The sequence below is a fragment of the Sus scrofa genome, chromosome 5 (genome assembly GCF_054392235.1).
Source record: "Sus scrofa isolate SSC_HxYL_T2T_F1_AM1 chromosome 5, Sscrofa_HxYL_maternal_Yorkshire_Landrace_v2.0, whole genome shotgun sequence".
In the NCBI taxonomy this organism is placed as follows: domain Eukaryota; kingdom Metazoa; phylum Chordata; class Mammalia; order Artiodactyla; family Suidae; genus Sus; species Sus scrofa.
Genome location: NC_139387.1, coordinates 70,378,439 through 70,399,067, shown reverse-complemented (window position 1 = coordinate 70,399,067; position 20,629 = coordinate 70,378,439). Strand labels below are relative to the sequence as shown.

Genomic DNA, 20,629 nt, shown 5'->3' with positions numbered 1-20,629 from the left:
GTAAATGCTCCAGACCTGTGGACCACTGGACTCTTCAGATCTCTGTGGTGTGTCCTAAGAAGAAGGGAGGTGAGGTCAAATATTTCCGACAGGTACCACTGCTGGGCTGTACTTTTATGAATTAGTTTCATTACCTTAGCTGATTTCTATCCTTTCATGGAATGGTCAGTCAGGTTAGGCTACAAAAGAAGACATAGAAGAGGGTCAGTCAAACATAGTTTATTATACTTACTGGTCCAAGGGAGATAGAGTCACCACAAACATAAGGGGTCTATATGGGAGGGGGGCAGTCTCTAAGAGGACTAGCTCAATGAAGCATGAGGAGTCAAAAGAGTGAGTGGACAATACTGGGGTCAGGGTGGACTTATATAAGGAAAAGGCACAAGAGGATTTTATTGAGGAGTTCTCTTGTGGCCTAGTAGTGAGAATTTGGCATTGTCCCTGCTGTGGCTTGGGTTTGATCCCTGGGCCAGGAATTCCTGCATACTTTGGGCATGGCCAAAAAAAAAAAAAAAAAAAAGATAAACATAGAATTAGCATATGATCCAGCAATTCCACTTTTGGTTATGTGTGCAAAAGAATGAAAACAGGGATTCAAACAGATATTTGTACACCAATATTCACAGCATTAGTGCATTTGAATGTTACTAGGTTGCAGTCAAGGCAAGAAGAGATATTTGTGGCAGGGGCTAGTCTTATCACATTGGTACACCTGGTCACCTGGGGGTGGTGCTTACATCCTGTTTGTGGGGATGTTGTGGCAGCAGGAAAATGTGAAGTTTTAAAATTAACAATACAGTAGCTGGAGCAAAGTAAGTACAAAGAACAATGAGGCTGAGAGACTTATACGCTGTGCTCAGTACTAAGTGTAGTTGACCTGTGTCAAGGTGGTTGCAGTGAAACTAGAGTGTGAGAGGGTAGTTGCAGTATCTGCCAGAGATATTTCCAATTGTTATCACAATAGTGGATGAAATGTCGAAGATATTAATCCCATCAGAACAGCTGCATTGGAGTTAGATATTATGAGATATCACAGTGAATTCCTAATATAGGTGGTTGGGTCTTAGGAAAGGGTTAACTATCTCATAGGTGGGATGGGGGAGACCTGAGACCATTTGTAGCAGGTCCTTAGCAGCCATAGCCAATCATACCTTTGGTGTTATTTTGGGGAAGAGATTTTTCCAATCTCACCTTCAGCAGATCTTTGATGATACTAGTTGAGGTCCCTAAGAAAGTAATAATTACTATTTTTATTTTTTTTAGGGCCACACCCACAGCATATGCAAGTTTCCAGGCTAGGGGTCTAATCAGAGTTGTAGCTGCCAGCTAATGCACAGCCACAACAACGCCAGATCTGGGTCACATCTGTAACCTACACTGCAGTTCATGGCAGTGTGGGATCCTTAACCCACCGAGTGGGGCCAGGGATCAAACTCAAATCCTTATAGACTAGTTGGGTTCACTATCACTGAGCCGCAATGGGAACTCCCAGAAAATAATTATTTTATGCTACTTTATTGAGGTATGACATACAAAAAACTGTACATATGTAATGCATACAACCTGACTGCTTTGGGAGGCAAGTATACAATATATGCTACAAACCTGTTCATCACTGTAAAAGTTATTCCATTATTATTATTATATCATTATTTTCAGTTAGGAATTTTTGAATTTCAGTTAGGAATTTTTATTTTAAGAAAAACCTGTTTTCTGGCATTTGGAGCAACATTCTCAATTGTCACAATATCCTAATTATGGTTTCAAGATAAGCTTGTGGAAACCCTACAGGAGACCCTGACTTATTTTGATAAAAATAGAGTGCGTGAGCTGGAAATTTGTGTGGTATCGGAGCTTTTAATGTTATCATTTTGAGAAAATCAATGTCTTGATATTAAATCCACTTAAGATACCCTTAAAAATAAGAAGAGTTTGAAGGTGCGATGGCATTTAAACATTGTACTCCATGACTACCATTGCTCTAATGTAGGCGCCCATATTTTTTATCGACAGTTACCATTTCTTCTACTAATTTATATTTTCAAAACATGTTTAGTGATGTAAAGGTAAGTCAAAGTGATGATGATAGAGAAGAGATGGGAGTAGAAGAGCATGCCTTTCAAATTTTTTAATTAATATTGAACTCTTGGAGTTTCTTCATCTTAATTTTAGGAATGGGATGTGGAAGAAAAATTTCGGTCTATTTAGTTGATTGTTGGATGTAATGAGCTGTGTTTAGGAGAAATCCAGAGGTAGAAACAACGACCTGAGAAGAATGTAGAGGAGCTTGTATGAAATAAGAGGGGACTTCAGGGGGTTTGGGCGAAAGTTTTGGGAATAGCTTTTCAACTTGAGAAGGGCTGGGTACAGAAATAAAAAATGGTTGTGGGAAGATGAAACTGATTGCAGGAAGGGTGATTGGGGATTAAGATTCTTGTTAACTGGTTTATTGACCAAAGCTTCTGTTTTTTATTTCCTTCCTGCTCTCATTTCTTCCCTCCCTTCTCCTTTATCTTGATGTAACAGTAGTTTCTGAGCTCTGTGGAAGAGCTAGTCTTTGAAGGTTGCCGTTTTTTTTTTTTTTTTTTTTTTTTTAGTGGGAAGTTTTTACAATATGGATTCTATTACTTTAACAAATTTGGCACTACTCAGATCTTCCATTTTTTGTAGTATCAGATTTTGATGAGTTGTATTGTTCAAGTAGTTTTTATGGATTCAGCCCATTTTTCAAACTAGGATAAAATTTGTTCTTATATTGCACCTAAATATTGGTAGGATCTATAGCAATAACCCCCCTTCATTCCTGGTATGATTAAATTTGTGTATTCTCTTATTTTTTCTTTCTTTCTTTTTTCTTTTTTTTGTCTTTTGTCCTTTTTAGGGCTGCACCCTCAGCATATGGAAGTTCCCAGGCTAGGGGTTTAATTGGAGCTACAGCTGCCAGCCTACACCACAGCCACAGCAATGCCAGATCCAAGCCGTGTCTGTGACCTACACCACAGATCGCGGGAACGCCCCATCCTTAACCCACTGAGCAAGGCCAGGGATCGAACCCGCAACCTCGTGGTTCCTGGTATGATACATATCCACAAAGGGAACTTCCATTTTATTTTTTTCTCGATTATTTTTGGTAGAGGGTTATCAGTTTTATTACCCCTTTAAAAAGAATTACCTGGAGTTCCCTGATGGCCTAGTGGATTAAAGATTTGTTGTCACTGCTGTGGCTAGGTCACTGCTATGGCTGGGGTTTGCTCCCTGGCTTGGGAACTTCCACATGTTGTGGGCACAGCCAAAAATAAATAAATAAATAAAATAAGGAAAATAATTACCAATTGACTGTATTGATTTTCTTTATTGTGCATTTGTTTCTTAATTCATTGACTTCTGTTATTTTTTCATCTTGTTTGGTTATTATTTGCTGTTATTTTTGTAGATTCTTGAGATGGAATTTTGGATCTTTTACACTTAGCTTTATTTTCTATCCTAGTGTAAGCATCCAGGAAGCAACAATGCTCTAAATTTTTCTTCTAAGCACTGTTTTAGTTGTATCACACTGATTTTGAAACTGCACACTTTTTTGTGTGTGTTACTGTGAAATGTTTTTTTTCTTTCTAAATACATTCTTTGTCCTGTTGTCTTACATTGTATGATATTAACATAGATAGTACACACAGCTTTCTCTGATTAGTGTTTGCATGGTATATCTTTTTGATCCCTATCTGTATTTACATTTAATTATGCATGTTTTTGGAGAAATGTCTATTCAGGTCTTTTGCCCATTTCCCAATTGGGCTGTTGGCTTTTTTGCTGTTGAGTTGTTAAGTTGTATGTATATTTTAGAGATTAGACCCTTGTCAGTTGCATCATTTGAAACTATTTTCTCCCATTCTGTAACTTGTCTTTTTGTTTTCTTTTTGGTTTCTTTTGCTGTGCAAAAGCTTGTCAGTTTGATTAAGTCCCATTGGTTTATTTTTGCTTTTATTTCTGTCGCTTTGGGAGACTGATCTGAGAAAACATTTGTAAGGTTGATGTCAGAGAATGTTTTGCCTATGTTCTCTTCTGGGAGTTTGATGTTGTCTTGTCTTATATTTAAGTCTTTAAGCCATTTTGAGTTTATTTTTGTGCATGGTGTGAGGGTGTGTTCCAGCTTCATTGATTTGCATGTAGCTGTCCAGGTTTCTCAGCAATACTTACTGAAAAGACTGTCTTTTTCCCATTTTATATTCTTGCCTTCTTTGTCAAAGATTTTGTATACAGAATATGGTTTTGTCTTACTTTTATCCAGTGTGATCATCTTGATTTCATTTGGGGTGTTTAAATTATTTAAATTTAGTGTAATTATCATTATGGTTAGGCTTAAGTTTTCTAGCTTGCTATTTATTTTGTTTTCTTTGTTCCATTTTAGTCTTTAATTGAATATTTTCAAGGGTCTATATTTTGTGCTCATTGGTTTATGAGCTATATCTTCCCTTTTAAAGAGCTTACCATAATGTTAAAATTATTACTCTTTAGTGACATTTTACCTTCAAGTGATATTAAGTCATTGACTGTATAATGTAACATCTAACTATACATTCTTCCCTTTCTTGTCATTTGTGCTATTGTTGCCACACATTATACTTATAAATATATTGTAAATTAGGTAACACAATGCTGTTTCTTTGCCTTAAATATTCTAGTATTTTAACAATGAAGAAAAGTGTTTTTAAAAATATTTATCTGGGAGTTCCCGTCGTGGCGCAGTGGTTAACGAGTCCGACTAGGAACCATGAGGTGGCGGGTTCGGTCCCTGCCCTTGCTCAGTGGGTTAACGATCCGGCGTTGCCGTGAGCTGTGGTGTAGGTTGCAGACGCGGCTTGGATCCCGCGTTGCTGTGGCTCTGGCGTAGGCCGGTGGCTACAGCTCTGATTGGACCCCTAGCCTGGGAACCTCCATATGCCGCGGGAGCGGCCCAAAGAAATAGCAAAAAGACAAAAAAAAAATTTATCTGCAGAAGTATCATTTAGTGCAGTCCCTATAGCTTTGAATAGATCCATGTTTCATCTGTTATCATTTTCCTTTAGCTTTTGGAACCTTTGGTAACATTTATGTGTAGTGTACGTTTGGTGTTCTCAAATTCTATCATCTTTTATTCATTTGAAAACATTTTAATTTTCTCTCAGAGTTGAAAGTTATTTTCCCAAATGATTGAATTCTAGGTTAATAACTTTCCTCCAGTATTTCAAAGATATTTTTGTATTATCATCTGGCTTGCATTGCCTCAAACAGGAAGCCAATAATACTTATCATTGTTACCCTGCAGGTAGTGTGTCAATATTTCCTATTTTTTGTTTATTAATCAATTTCAGCAATTATATAGTCAAATGTCCTAGGTGGTTTTGTTTATGTTTATCTTGTTTGGGGTTTGTTAGTCTCTTGCATCAGTGGGTTTATAGTATTTATTAAATTTGGAAAAATTCCATCTGTCATTTTAAAAGATTTTTTTTTCTACTCATCTTTTACTCGGAATTTCCAAGTAAACATATTTTTACATGGTTTGATATTATCCTGCAAGCCACTGAGTTTATATTCATATTTTCTGTCCTTTTTTTCCTCTCTGTCCTTTAATTTGGATAATCAATTGCTAGGTTTTAAACTTTCCACTGCTTTTACTCTGCAATCTCTAGTTCCAGGTAATTTTTCATTCCAGATATATAGTGATTTTAAGTTCTGGAAGTTCCACTGGCTTATTTTTTCTAGTTTTTTTCCTCTGTTTTTATGCTTAATTAGGCATATTTATATTAGTGGCTTAAGGCCCTTTTCAGCCAAGTCAATGATCTCTGTAATTTCCAAGTTTGTTTTTAATGATTATTCATTAAAAATTTGTTATGGCTTTTTGCTGGGTCACCATGCTGTACAGTAGAAAATTGTCAGAACACTGTTCCAGCTATAATAGAAAAAAATAAAAATCATTATATAAATAATTACCCCGCCAAAAAAGAAAAAAATTTGTTATGGGCTATATTTTTCCTTTTCTTTCTTTTTTTGGAAGTCTAGTAATTTTTTGAATGGATGCTGGGCATTTCTATGCAGTCTTTTACCAGAAAGAAGTCTAGCAATATATAATCAGAATACTCTCAGAAACTGGGGGATTGTACTTGATGAATTTAAAATCTTCTTTAATTGATTACTTTTCATTCTCTTTAAAATATAATTCTTACACTACCAATGTTGCATTTTTCTTTTGGTTTCCCTCCTTTAGCTTCAAAAATTCATAGTATGCTATCTTTCCCTGCCACATACCCCACCCTCATTCCACTTCTATAGCAGTTGCTTCCCTTTTTACTTTTATTTTCCATCCATTTGTATCTTTTAAGATTGGATTTACTCGTCTGAAGTGGGAGAAATGGGAAAATCCAGGGTTAAGAAGTAGATAGGAGGAGCAAAGGGTGATGAAATATCCTAAAAACTTTTTGACTAATGTTTTCCCCAAATATTTGTGCATATTATTAATATGGAGGCTTATGCAACTTGGAATTCTCCAGATTATGGCTCGATTGCTGATTTCTTCTCGCTCTTTTTTTTTTTTTAAAGCATGTAAGATTCCTTTAAAATTATAAAATGTTTGATATAGAAAACTTTCATGAAGGAAATTAGAGATATACAGATAAATGGAAAGGCATTGTGTGTTCACAGATTAGAATAATTAATATTGCTAAAAATGTCTATGTCAGTCAAAGCAATCTACTGATTTGATGCAATCTCTATCAAAATCCCAATGACATTCTTTATATAAATAGAAAAAAAATCTTAAAATATTAGTCTATCTTTAGATTTATGAATTTTTCCTTTTTTTCCATTCTTGATTCTAGTTTCATTCCATTGTGGTCAGAAAAGATGTTTGGAATTATTCCGATATTCTTTTTTTTTTTTTTGTCTTTTGTCTTTTTGTTGTTGTTGTTGCTATTTCTTGGGCCGCTCCCGCGGCATATGGAGGTTCCCAGGCTAGGGGTCCAATCGGAGCTGTAGCCTCCGGCCTATGCCACAGCCACAGCAACGCGGGATCCGAGCCGCGTCTGCAACCTACACCACAGCTCACGGCAACGCCGGATCGTTAACCCACTGAGCAAGGGCAGGGACCGAACCTGCAACCTCATGGTTCCTAGTCGGACTCGTTAACCACTGCGCCACGGCGGGAACTCCCCGATATTCTTAAATTAAAAAATTCCCAGGCTAGGGGTCGAGTAGGAGCAATAGCCACTGGCCTATGCCACAGCCACAACAATGCCAGATCCGAGCTGAGTCTGTGACCTACACCACAGCTCATAGCAACACTGGATCCTTAACCCACTGAGCTAGGCCAGGGTTTGCAACTGCATCCTCATGGATGCTAGTCAGATTTGTTTCCACTGAGTCACGATGGAATCTCCAAAATTCTTAAATTTGTTAAGACTTATTTGTAACTTAGCATTCCATCAGTTCTGGAGAATATTCTCTGTTTTCTTGAGAAGGATTTATATTCTTCTATTGTTGGATGAGTGTTCCCTATATGTTTCTTAGTTTAATTTGATCTATAATGTTCAGTTCTGCTGTTTCCTATTGATTTTCTGTCTGAATGATCCATCCATTATAGATAGCATGATATTGAAGTCTTCTATTATTGTACTGTTTCTATTTCTACCTTAAGATTTGTCAGTGTTTTCTTTGTATATTTAGGTGCTTTAATGTTTGGTGCATGTATGTATGTAATTGGTCATAACTTCCCGTCAAACTAATTATTTTATCATTATGTCTCTTGTGACAGTTTTGGAATTAGACTCTTGCCTGATTTTGTTCTCTTTTTGTTGCTATTTGCATGGAATTTTTTTATCCACCTCTTCACTTTTAGCCTATGTGTTTTATGATAACTAAAGTGAGTCTCTTGTAGAGAATATGTAGTTGGGTCTTAATTTTTAAAATCTGTTCACACACTCTACTTCTTTTGGTTGGGAAGTTTAGTATATTTACATTTGAAATAATCATTGAAAGGTATAGGACTTAACTGCTGCCATTTTGTTCACTGTTTTCTGTCTGTTGTGTACTTCTCTTATTCCTCTCTTCTTCTGTTGCTGTCTTTGCGAAGGATGTTTTTTATGGTATACTTTGCTGCTTTCTCTTTAATTTGGGTATAAGCTAAACTTTTAATTATGGTTACCTGTGAACTTGCATCAAACATTTTATCCTTATAGCAGTCTGTAAAAGAAGTTGCATACAGTTAAGGTAACAATTTCAACAGCAATCAGAAACTCTACATTTTACTTCTTCCCTACACTTTATGTAATTGATGTCAGATTTCATTTCTTTATAATAAATGTGTTCTCATCAACACATTCCTGTGGTTATAATTATTCTTACTATTTTTGTCTTTTGATTCATAAACTAAGATTAAAAGCAAGTTATGTGCCATGATAACAGTATTTCAATATTCTGTATTTCTCTTCATATTTAACTTTACCCATGAGAGGTGGGTCTAGTGGTGATAAACATCCTCAGTGCTTGCTTATCTTTTTTTTAACTAAAAAAAACCCTCTCTCCTTCATTTTTAAAAGGCAGTTTGCTATGTAAAGTTTTGGTGGTTGGCAAGTTTTTTTCCTCTAAATACTTTGGATATATTAATTATCCTGCTTTCTTCTGGCCTGCAAGTTTTCTGCTGAGAAATCTACTATTAGTCTTAATAGGGGCTCCGTTGTATGGAACAAATCACTTTTCTCTTGATTCTTTCAAAATTAGCTTTGTCTTAGAGTTCTGGTTGTGGCTCAGCAAAAACAAATCTGACTAATATTCATAAGGACACAGGTTTTATCCCTGACCTGGCTCAGTGGGTTAAGGATCTGGCGTTGCTCTGAGCTGTGGTGTAGGTCAAAGATGTGGTTCCAATATGGCTGGGAGCAAGCCAGTGGCTGCAGCTCCAATTATACCCCTAGCCTGGGAACTTCCATGTGCCATGGGTGCAGCCCTGGAAAGACAAAAAAATTATCTTTGTTTTTGAATTTTGATAATTAAATTATAATGTGTCTTGGTATAGACCTCTTTGGGTTCTACCTATTTAAAACTTTTGGACTTCATGAATCAAGATGTCTTTTCTCTCCCTAGATTTCAGAGGTTCACATTTTTTTTTACTTTTTAGGGCCACAGCCATGGCACATGGAAGTTCCCAGGATAGTGGTCTAACCAGAGCTATAGATGCTGGCCTACACTAGGGATCCAATCTGCACCTGCAACCTACATGCCAGATCCTTAACCCCCTGAGCAAGGCCAGGGATTGAACCTACATCCTCATGAACACTAGTCAGGTTCGTTGCCCCTGAGCCACGACAGCTAACTCCTCAGTTGTTATTTTTTTAAATTCAATTTTTTGCCTCTTTATCTTTCAGTTTTCTTATTGGGACTCATATTGCATGCATAATTTTGCTGCAAAGTTTCCCTTATATCACATATGTATAATTTACTCATTTTTTTCCTTTTTGTTCCTTTAATCAGATGATTTGAAATAGTTCCCAAGTTTGCCGATAATCTGTTTTGCATGATACACTTTGCTTGAAGTGCTCTATTCAATTTTTCAATTCAGTTGTTTTCTTGTATTCCAGAACTTGTCTTTTTTATGTTTTCTATTTTTAAATTAAACTTTTTTTTGTCTTTTTAGGGCCAAACTCAGTGCATATGGAGGTTCTCAGGCTAGGGGTTGAATTGGAGCTGTAGCTGCTAGCCTACACCACAGCCACAGCAATGCAGGATCTGAGCCGCACCTGCAACCTACACAGCTCACAGAAATACCAGATCCTTAACCCACTGAATGAGGCTAGGGATTGAACCCACATACTCGTGGATCCTAGTCAGGTTTGTTAACACTGAGCCATGATGGGATCTCCTCACTGAGCTTTTAAATTTTTTGTCAGGGATGTTATAGATCTTCATTTCTTTAGGGTAGGCTAATGGAGATTTATTAGTTTCTTTAAATGGCATCATATTTGCCAGATTCTTCACGATTTGTATAGCCTTCATTGGTGACTGTGCATTTGAAGGGGCAGACTCTCTTCCAGAATTTACAGACTGCTTCGACAAATAAAGATCTTATTCTGCCAGGTCCTTGAACTGACAGAACTGGGATCATGTTGAGCAAAGCTGGAAACAGGTTATGGGCTGCTGCTGGGGCTACTATTATGTCTTCAATCAGCGAGCCTGTGGCAGGAGCGTGGGTGGGTTTGGCTTCCTCTGGGTGCCTGGGTGCGTAGGATTGTCTCCCTGCTGTGGTAGAGTGAGGCTGGAAGCAGATCACAGGGCTGTATTATAATTCTGCACTCGTGTTCACACTTGGCAATCCTGTTACTGTTGATGCTAAATGGTGTGGCTCCATTTGGATCCCTGGGCAGACAGGACTGCCTCTAGAACCATGGTGGTGCAGGTTTGGAACCGCATCATGGAGCTGCTTCTGGGTATACAGGTGTGTCTGAAGTTGGCAGGTATGCTGCTGGGTATATATTGTTTCTGCAGAGAATGATGGTTGAGGACCTCCCTTTCTGTCATCTTGTTGATGTTGGATATGAATACAGAATTAGCGCAATGATAAAATGAAAGTCAATTAACATCACCCTTTAGCATTTTCTATATTTCTATCTCAGGAGAGAAACCTATGGTAAGAATCATTTGGCAAATTCACCGTCTAATGAATTTCTGCTTGGAGCTCACTCTTTCCCAGGTTCATTGGCAAATCCTAGGTTTTCAAGAGAAATGGCTGGGACCAACTGATCTCTCTCCTAAGACTCTCTGAGCTTTCCTAACATAACTTAGACTCAACTTTTCACACATTAGGCCGCCTGAGAAATTCTTGGAAATTTTGCAATCAAAAATTATTAGAAAAACAAAATTTGGTACCATAAAAGTAGATTATTTATTATGTCTATATTACTTTTCTTGAGCCCTCATCTGTATACAGGGCAGCATACCCTCATGGATCCAGCCCTCATGATTTTCTCTACTCCAAGTCCCTTGAGGATTGGGTCCTGGTGGAGAAAATTTATCAGATGCTTAGCCCCACAATGCTCAGGATGGCTTTCTAACTTTTGTCTATGTGCCAGGTCTCTGCCCTCTCATAATCACGTCACTCTGGGTTGGTTCTGTTCTTCACATCTCTATACTCAAGCTGAAGTGCCCACACATTGTGCATTATTTCCTTGGGCTCTTTAGGTCCCATGCGCTAAATTTGAAAGTCACTTTTCCAACCAATGCTAAAGTACGTGTTCCTAATAGTCGATCATTCCAAATGACCAGTCTTGAGCTCTGTAATTTCCAGGCCCCTTGATAAGGAATTCTCATTTCTAACCAACTTCAAAGTATATATTCTTGGGATTCAGCCATTCCAACCTGACCCCGCAAATCTTCCTGCATTTCTCTTCAGAAACTTGTTCATGAAAATGCAACTCTGACACTGTCAAATTCTCTCTCCATGCCCCACACCTGGAAGAGAGAAGCTTTCACACCATTGCCTGTGACATGTTTTTTCCAGCTGTCAAGCCAGGATCATGAACACTACTTGGGTTTTTTGTTTGTTTGTTTCTCTTAGGATTCGTGCGTCTAGCTCAAGGGAATGGACCCTGTTCAGGGCGAGTAGAAGTGCATTCTGGAGAAGACTGGACGCCAGTGTCTGATGGGAACTTTACATTCCCCACTGCCCAGGTCATCTGTGCAGAGCTGGGATGCGGCAAGGCTGTGTCTGTCCTGGGTCAGAGGCCCCTCAGAGGGTCAGATGACCAGGTCTGGCCTGAAGAGTTCAGGTGTAAGGGGGAGGAGTCCGTGCTCAGGTCCTGCCCCAGAGTGCCCTGTCCAGGAGGCACTTGTCACCACAGTGGAGCTGTTCAAGTTGTCTGTTCAGGTGAGAGGCAGATCAGGACCCAACCTCCCTGTCTATCCAGTTCAGGTAAGAAAACTGAGATGTTGCTGAAATCCCGTCTTCTCCCACCAGTGTACTCAGAAGTCCGGCTCATGAGAAATGGCACCTCTCAGTGTGCGGGGCGAGTGGAGATGAATGTTTCTGGAGGATGGAGAACACTCTGTGCCTCCTACTGGACCATGGCCAATGCCAATGTTGTGTGTCATCAGCTCGGCTGTGGAGTCGCCCTCTCCACCCCAAACGGAGCAGAGGGAGGTGATCAGATGTGGAAAGCCCGATTTCGCTGCTCTGGGGCTGAGTCCTTCTTGTGGCATTGCCCTGTGACTGCCCTGGGTGTTCCTGACTGTGCCCATGGAAACACAGCCTCTGTGATCTGCTCAGGTAAGAGAGGGAAGGGCTAACTGGTACTCAGGATGCTCCTGGAGGGGAATGTCCCTAAAGGTAAAGAGTGAGGGAAAACTAGCTTCAAAAGAAATATATTTTATGATAAATTGGTTTTTCTCATTGCTTAGTCATTTCTCAGATCAGGGCAGCAGGCATCAAGGGGAAATTTTTTTTAAGTAAACCTAAATAGAGAACAATGTAGAAGCAATAAACATACATGTCAGGGTTTATTTTTTTTTTACCTTTCTGTACTATTTAAAATTATTATATACATCAGATTACATTAGTAGTTTTCTCAGCATGTATTTCTTAAGCACAAAGTTATTCATTAAAATTCAGGAAATTTTAATTTCACATGTTATTAACTTTAAAAAATACATCTGAACATGAAGTTGTTAGCTTTATGTCTTGTTTTGTTGTTCTGGCAGAAAGATTTAATTACAAATTCAATATTTTTAATAAATCAGCATTATTTGCATATTCTATTGCTCCTTGTGTCATTTCAAGTGGTGCTTTTCAAGGAATTTCTCTAATTTAGCTAAATATTTAAGTCATTTTTTAAATTTTTAAATTTTTTAAAAATTTTCCCACTGTACAGCAAGGGGGTCAGGTTATCCTTACATGTATACATTACAATTACAGTTTTTCCCCCACCCTTTCTTCTGTTGCAACATGAGTATCTAGACATAGTTCTCAATGCTATTCAGCAGGATCTCCTTGTAAATCTATTCTAAGTTGTGTCTGATAAGCCCAAGGTCCTGGTCCCTTCCACTCCCTCCCCCTCCCATCAGGCAGCCATAAGTCTTTTCTCCAAGTCCATGATTTTCTTTTCTGAGGAGATGTTCATTTGTGCTGGATATTAGATTCCAGTTATAAGTGATATCATATGGTATTTGTCTTTGTCTTTCTGGCTCATTTCACTCAGGATGAGATTCTCTAGTTCCATCCATGTTGCTGCAAATGGCATTATGTCATTCTTTTTTTATGGCTGAGTAGTATTCCATTGTGTATATATACCACTTCTTCCGAATGAAATCATCTGTCGATGGACATTTGGATTGTTTCCATGTCCTGGCTATTGTGAATAGTGCTGCAATGAACATGCGGGTGCATGTGTCTCTTTTAAGTAGAGCTTTGTCCGGATAGATGCCCAAGAGTGGGATTGCGGGGTCATATGGAAGTTCTATGTATAGATTTCTAAGGTATCTCCAAACTGTTCTCCATAGTGGCTGTACCAGTTGACATTCCCACCAGCAGTGCAGGAGGGCTCCCTTTTCTCCACAGCCCCTCCAGCACTTGCTATTTGTGGACTTATTAATGATGGCCATTCTGACTGGTGTGAGGTGGTATCTCATGGTAGTTTTGCTTTGCATTTCTCTTATAATCAGCGATGTTGAGCATTTTTTCATGTGTTTGCTGGCCATCTGTGTATCTTCTTTGGAGAAATGTCTATTCAGGTCTTTTGCCCATTTTTCCATTGATTGATTGGTTTTTTTGCTGTTGAGTTGTATAAGTTGCTTATATATTCTAGAGATTAAGCCCTTGTCAGTTGCATCATTTGAAACTATTTTCTCCCATTCTGTAAGTTGTCTCTTTGTTTTCTTTTTGGTTTCCTTTGCTGTGCAAAAGCTTTTCAGTTTGATGAGGTCCCATGGGTTTATTTTTGCTCTAATTTCTATTGCTTTGGGAGACAGACCTGAGAAAATATTCATAATGTTGATGTCAGAGAGTGTTTTGCCTATGTTTTCTTCTAGGAGTTTGATGGTGTCCTGTCGTCTATTTAAGTCTTTCAGCCATTTGGAGTTTATTTTTGTGCATGGTATGAGGGTGTGTTCTAGTTTCATTGCTTTGCATGCAGCTGTCCAGGTTTCCCAGCAATGCTTGCTGAATAGACTTTCTTTTTCCCATTTTATGTTCTTGCCTCCCTTGTCAAAGATTAATTGACCATAGGTGTCAGGGTTTATTTCCGGATTCTCGATTCTGTTCCATTGTCTGTTTTGGTACCAATACCACACTGTTTTGATGACTGTGGCTTTGTAGTATTTCTTGAAGTCTGGGAGAGTTATGCCTCCTGCTTGGTTTTTGTTTCTCAGGACTGCTTTGGCGATTCTGGGTCTTTTGTTGTTCCATATAAATGTTTGGATTGTTTGTTCTAGTTCTGTGAAAAATGTCATGGGTAATCTGATAGGGATTGCATTGAATCTGTAGATTGCTTTGGGTAGTATGGCCATTTTTACAATATTGATTTTCCCAATCCAGGAACATGGAATATCTTTCCATTTCTTTACATCTTCTTTGATTTCTTTGATTAAAGTTTTATAGTTCTCGGCATATAGGTCCTTTACCTCTTTGGTCAGGTGTATTCCGAGGTATTTGATTTTGTGAGGTGCAATTTTAAAAGGTATCGTATTTTTGTATTCCTTTTCTAATGTTTCATTGCTGGTATACAGAAATGCAACTGACTTCTGAATGTTAATCTTATATCCTGCCACTTTGCTGAAGTTATTAATCAGTTCAAGGAGTTTTGGGGTTGAGTCCTTAGGGTTTTCTATGTATAGTATCATGTCATCTGCATACAGTGACAGTTTGATCTCTTCTCTTCCTATATGGATGCCTTTTATTTCTTTTGTTTGTCGAATTGCTGTGGCTAGGACTTCCAAAACTATGTTGAAGAGCAGTGGTGAGAGTGGGCATCCCTGTCTTGTTCCAGATTTGAGTGAGAAGGCTTTCAGTTTTTCCCCATTGAGTATTATATTTGCTGTGGGTTTATCATAAATGGCTTTGATTATATTCAGGAATGTTCCCTCCATACCCACTTTGGCGACGGTCTTGATCATGAATGGATGTTGAACTTTGTCAAATGCTTTTTCTGCGTCTATTGAGATGTTCATATGATTTTTGACTTTTTTTTTGTTAATGTGGTGTATGATGCCGATTGATTTGTGTATGTTGAACCATCCTTGTGAACCTGGGATGAACCCAACCTGGTCATGGTGTATAATTTTTTTGGTATGTTGTTGGATTCGGTTGGCTAAGATTTTGTTGAGAATTTTTGCATCTATATTCATCAATGATATTGGGCGATAGTTTTCTTTTTTGGTGGTATCTCTGTCTGGTTTTGGAATGAGGGTGATGGTGGCCTCATAGAATGTCTTTGGGAGTATTCCTTCTTCTTCAACCTTTTGAAAGAGTTTAAGGAGGATGGGCACCAATTCCTCTTTATATGTTTGATAAAATTCACCTGTGAAGCCATCTGGTCCTGGACTTTTATTTGTAGGGAGTGATTTTATGACCTCTTCAATTTCATTTCTAGTGATCGGTCTGTTCAGTTGGTCTGTTTCTGCTTGATTCAGTTTTGGCAGGCTGTGAGATTCTAGAAAATTGTCCATTTCTTCCAGATTGTCAAACTTGTTGCCATATAGTTGTTCATAGTATTCTCTTATGGTTTTTTTTGTATTTCTGCTGTATCCGTTGTGATTTCTCCTTTTTTCATTTATAATTTTGGTTATTTGGGTTCTTTCTCTCTTCTTTTTAGTGAGTCTGGCCAGGGGTTTGTCAATTTTGTTCACCTTTTCAAAGAACCAGCTCTTGGTTTTATTAATTTTCTCTATTGTTTTTTGAGTCTCTATTTTATTGATTTCTTCTTTGATCTTTATAATTTCCTTCCTTCTGCTGACTTTAGGACTTCTTTGTTCTTCTTTTTCTAATTCGTTTAGGTGGAGGGTTAAGTTGTCCATTTGGGATCTTTCTTCTTTTTTGAGAAAGGCCTGGATTGCTATAAATTTCCCTCGGGGCACTGCTTTCGCAGCATCCCATAGGTTTTGAGAGGTTGTGTCTTCATTATCATTTGTTTCAAGGTAGTTTTTAATTTCCTTCTTGATTTCCTCATTGACCCATTGGTTTTTTAGTAGCATGTTGTTTAGTCTCCATGTAGTAGGTTTTTTCTCTCTGCTTTTCCCATGGTTGATTTCTAATTTCATGGCATTGTGGTCAGAGAAGATACTTGAGATAATTTCTATGCTCCTAATTTTATTGAGATTCCCTTTGTGTCCCAATATGTGGTCGATTCTTGAGAATGTTCCATGAGCATTTGAGAAGAATGTGTATTCTGCTTTTTTTGGATGTAGTGTCCTGAAGATATCAATGAAGTCTAACTTTTCTATTGTTTCCTTTAGGATCTCTGTTGCTTTATTGGTTTTCTGTCTAGAGGATCTGTCCATTGATGTGAGGGGGGTATTTAGGTCTCCTACTATGATTGTATTCTCATCAATATCTCCCTTTATGTCTGTTAATATTTGTTGTATGTATCTGGGTGCTCCTATATTTGGGGCATATGTGTTGATGATAGTAACATCCTCTCCTTGGATGGATCCCTTAATCATTAAATAGTGTCCTTCTTTGTCTTTCTTTATGTCTTTTGTTTTAAAGTCTATTTTGTCTGATATGAGCCTTGCGACTCCTGCTTTTCTGTCATGTCTATTGGCGTGAAATATTTTTCCCCACCCTTTCACTTTCAATCTATATGTATCTTTTGTCCTAAGGTGAGTTTCTTGTAGGCAGCATATTGAAGGTTTTTGCCTTTTTATCCACTCAGCCACTCTGTGTCTTTTGATTGGGGCATTCAGTCCATTGACATTTAAGGTGATAATTGATAGATGATTATTTATTGCCATTTGAACCTCGTGTTCCAGTTGATTCTATGGTTCTCCATTCTTCCTTTCTTTCTTTCTTTCTTTTTTTTTTTTTGGTTGGATGGTCTCCTGTTATTATCTGCTTGAGTGTATTTTTTTTTCATTTTTTGCAAATGCAATATTTGGTTTTGGCTTGTGGTTGCCCTGTTTTTTAAGTATGCTAACCCCTTCCCATAATTGTGTGTTTTAGCCTGATGGTCCTGTAAGTTGAAACACTTCATTACTATATTAAAATTAAGGAGAGAGACATACATACAATCAAAAAGGGTTATTTACCTCCTAACATCCCTTGCCCTCATTTTATGGTTTTGATGACTCTTTTTTATTTTTTTCTTTTTAATTTTATTTTGTTTGAAGCATGTTCATGATTAAATCTGTATGCTGGCTTATTTGAGTGACTGCTCTCTGATTGCAGTTTCCTCAGTCCTAGTTCTTCCTCTTCTTCTTCTTCTTTTTTTTTCTTTTCTTTTTTCTTCCCTTTCCTTCCTTTCTTTTTGGTTTAGAGAAGCCCTTTCAATATTTCCTTTAACCTGGGTTTTGTGTTGCTGTATTCTTTAAGTTTTTGTTTGTTGGGAAAAATTTTTATTTCCCTTTCTATTTTAAATGATATTCTTGCTGGATAGAATATTCTAGGTTGCATATTTTTTCCTTTGAGCACTTTAAATATCTCTTGCCATTCCCTCCTGGCCTGTAGTGTTTCTGTAGAGAAATCAGCTGATATTCTTATGGGGGTTCCCTTGTAGGTAACATTCTGTTTTTCTCTTGCTGCCTTGAGGATCCTCTCTTTATCACTAACTTTTGCCATTTTTATTATGATGTGTCTTGGTGTGGGTCTGTTTGGGTTCAGTTTGTTTGGGGCCCTCTGTGCTTCTTGTATCTTGAATCCAGTATCCTTTAGATTTGGGAAGTTTCCAGCGATAATTTCTTCAAATATATTTTCCATTCCCTTATCTTTTTCTACTCCTTCTGGAATTCCTATTATGCGTAGATTGGCCCGCTTTATATTATCCCATAGGTCTCTTATATTGCTTTCCAGTTTTTTGATTCGGTTTTCTGTCTGTTGACCAGATTGAGTGATTTCCATTATTCTATCTTCCATATCACTGATTCGTTCTTCTGCATTATTCATTCTGGTTTTTACTGCCCCTAGTTCAGTTTGCATCTCTGCAAATGAATGTTCTAGTTTTTCTTGGCTCCTCCTTATATTTTCTAGTTCCTTTCTGAGGGTATCTGCATTACTGTTCATATCTTCTCTTAATTCCTTCAGTATTTTCAGTATTTCTCTTTTGAACTCCAGGTCTGTCTGACTGCAGAGATCTGTTTCATTGTTGACTGTTTTAGGTGAGTTCTCCTGTTGGTTTGACTGGGGGTGGTTTCTCAGCTTCTTCATCTTGCTTGTTTTCTTTCTCCTGAGGGAGTTGTACTCTCCATTATCGGGCAGTGTTTGCCTTGTCACTGCCGTGGAATATTTCCTGAGGGCTGGCGTTGTTGGTCAGTCTTTTTTGAGGCAGTGTTGCTTTTTTGGAGTGTTGATGGGGCTAACAGTGTTTCTTTGAAGCAAAGGAGGACTTCCTGAGGGCAGACAGGACTGGGAGGTCCACACCACGATGTAGCAGATTTCACTTGGTCATGCAGAGCTTGCTCTGGTGTTTTTATGCTGTGGGGTTCTTGCAGGGGGTTGGCGGTGTTGGGCAGCTGCTTTTTAGGGGTGCATCACCCCCTGGGGGCTGGAGCAGCTATCTGGGTCACTGAGAACCTAAGAGGCTCTTCCCTAGGGCAGCCCAACTCAGAAGGACAGCCTGAGAATGTAGGCGGATCTTTTCACAGTCTGGCCGAGCTTGTTGCAGCTTTTCTGGGCTGCAGGGGCTCTTCCAGGGGGCTGGTGGTGCTGAGCAGTTATTTCACGGGAGTGGGGCACCCCCTGGGAGCTTGGGCGGGTAGCAGGGCCCTTGGAGACCCAAGAGGCTCCTCCCCAGGGCAGCCCAACTCAGAAAAACCGTCTGAGATCTTTTCCCGACTCAGCCAGGCTTGTTGCAGCTTTTCTGGGCTGCAGGGGGTCCTGCCTGGAGCTGGCAGTCCTATGCAGCTGGTCCACTAGAGCATCCCCTGGGGGCTTGGGTGGGTAGCAGGGCCATTGGAAACCCAAGAGGCTCCTCCCCGGGGCAACCCGACTCAGAAAAACCGTCCGAGAATTAGGCCGATCTATTCACAGCCTGGCTAAGCTTGCTCTAGCTTTTCTGGGCTGCAGGCCTTTTCTCAGGGGCTGGTGGTGTTTGGTGCTGCTCTGCGGAAGTGTAGCCCCTCCAAAGGGCAAGCAGGCCTGTGCAGGGTCAGCCCCTGCGGTGGTAGGCTTCAGGCAATTGTTGAGGCCAGCCCTCCTGGATGGCAGGCAGTTCCAGGTCCCTGAGAGCGTAGGGCGTGGTGGGGGTGGGGGGAGGGAATGCACTGGGAAGCACAGCTTTCAGCTAGCTAGCGGGCCTGTAAGCTTGCTGTGGCATGGGGGGTATTCTATGGGGACCCACCCCTTCTTCTCTCCCCTCCCCAGCACGGGCGCAGACCAGGCTCTTCTCCCAGGTTCCCTCTGATGCGGCTTTCCACTTCCCCGCTCCTAGAGTATTGCTCCCTTCCTCTGCAACAGCTTTGTTTTCTAGTCTCCCAGGCAGTCTCTGCCCCGTCAAATGGTTTCTAGACCTCCCAAGCAGTTTCCGCTCTGCCCCGCCCCCCTAGCCTGGGGACTAATCTCTGGAGCCGAGGTCTCGGTGCCCAGCCCCCACCCAGGCGTCTCAATTTTTGGTGACTGTGCCTGTAGTTCAGATGGTCCGTTGGGTTCTTGATCGGCTTTTCCGTACTCCAACTTACTGCTACACTCTTCTCTGCATCTGGAGATTCCTCCGGTTCGTTTGATCTTTCGCCTGGTAGGTGACTTTCCAGGGTGCGGGATCCCTTTCTCCTCCGCAGTTCCCTTTCGGGAGCACCCATCCCGCTCGGATTCACCTTCTCTCACTCTCCTCTTTTCTCCCGTTCTGCCCAATAATGTCACGAACTTCTTGCCGTTATTGGAGTTTAGGTTCCTCTGCCAGCGATTGGTTGCTGTTCTGTGCGAGTCATTTATTCTGTAGATGTGCTTTTTTTGTTGTGTTTGTGGGAGAGGGTGAGCGTGTCCCCCTACTCCTCCGCCATCTTGTCCTCTCTCCCCGGGATCCCTTTCTCCTCCGCAGTTCCCTTTCGGGAGCGCCCGTCTAAATATTTAAGTCTTGACAAAGGAGGAGTGACATCAGCATTGTGGTGGTGTAAGATGTCTCTCCTTTCTGCCTCCATTTTTAAAAACTAATTAACCATACATTCATGATCAAAAGTGCCTCTGGGAAAGTTGTGGGATGCAATATCTTTTACCAAGGGACCAGAAGGATGGTCACCCACCTGGGCATCCAGTAATAGGCAGATAAACATTGGTATCTAGTAATGTAAGAGCTGTGAACTAGTAAGAGCTAGTGAACTTGTCCCAATCCCTGGACCATGGTCAGGGACAACCTGGTGAAACCTTGAGAATGCTGACTGGTCAGACACCCATGGATAAAAATTGGTAAAAGTCCAGGATTCCTGAGGGGATATTTTGGTACTCCATTGGAGCAAAAAACAAAACAAATAC

The 20,629-nt window shown here is 39.7% G+C and overlaps 1 protein-coding gene across 1 annotated transcript in view; it reads left to right on the top strand.

The window, feature by feature from the left end:
* Window positions 1-20,629, top strand: part of LOC110255226 (antigen WC1.1-like) — a 39,798-nt gene that overhangs the window by 6,558 nt on the left and 12,611 nt on the right. The window contains exons 3-4 of the mRNA XM_084956811.1: window positions 11,579-11,887; window positions 11,978-12,286. Coding sequence (XP_084812937.1) covers window positions 11,579-11,887; window positions 11,978-12,286 — 618 coding nt within the window. The remainder of the gene's footprint in view (window positions 1-11,578; window positions 11,888-11,977; window positions 12,287-20,629) is intronic.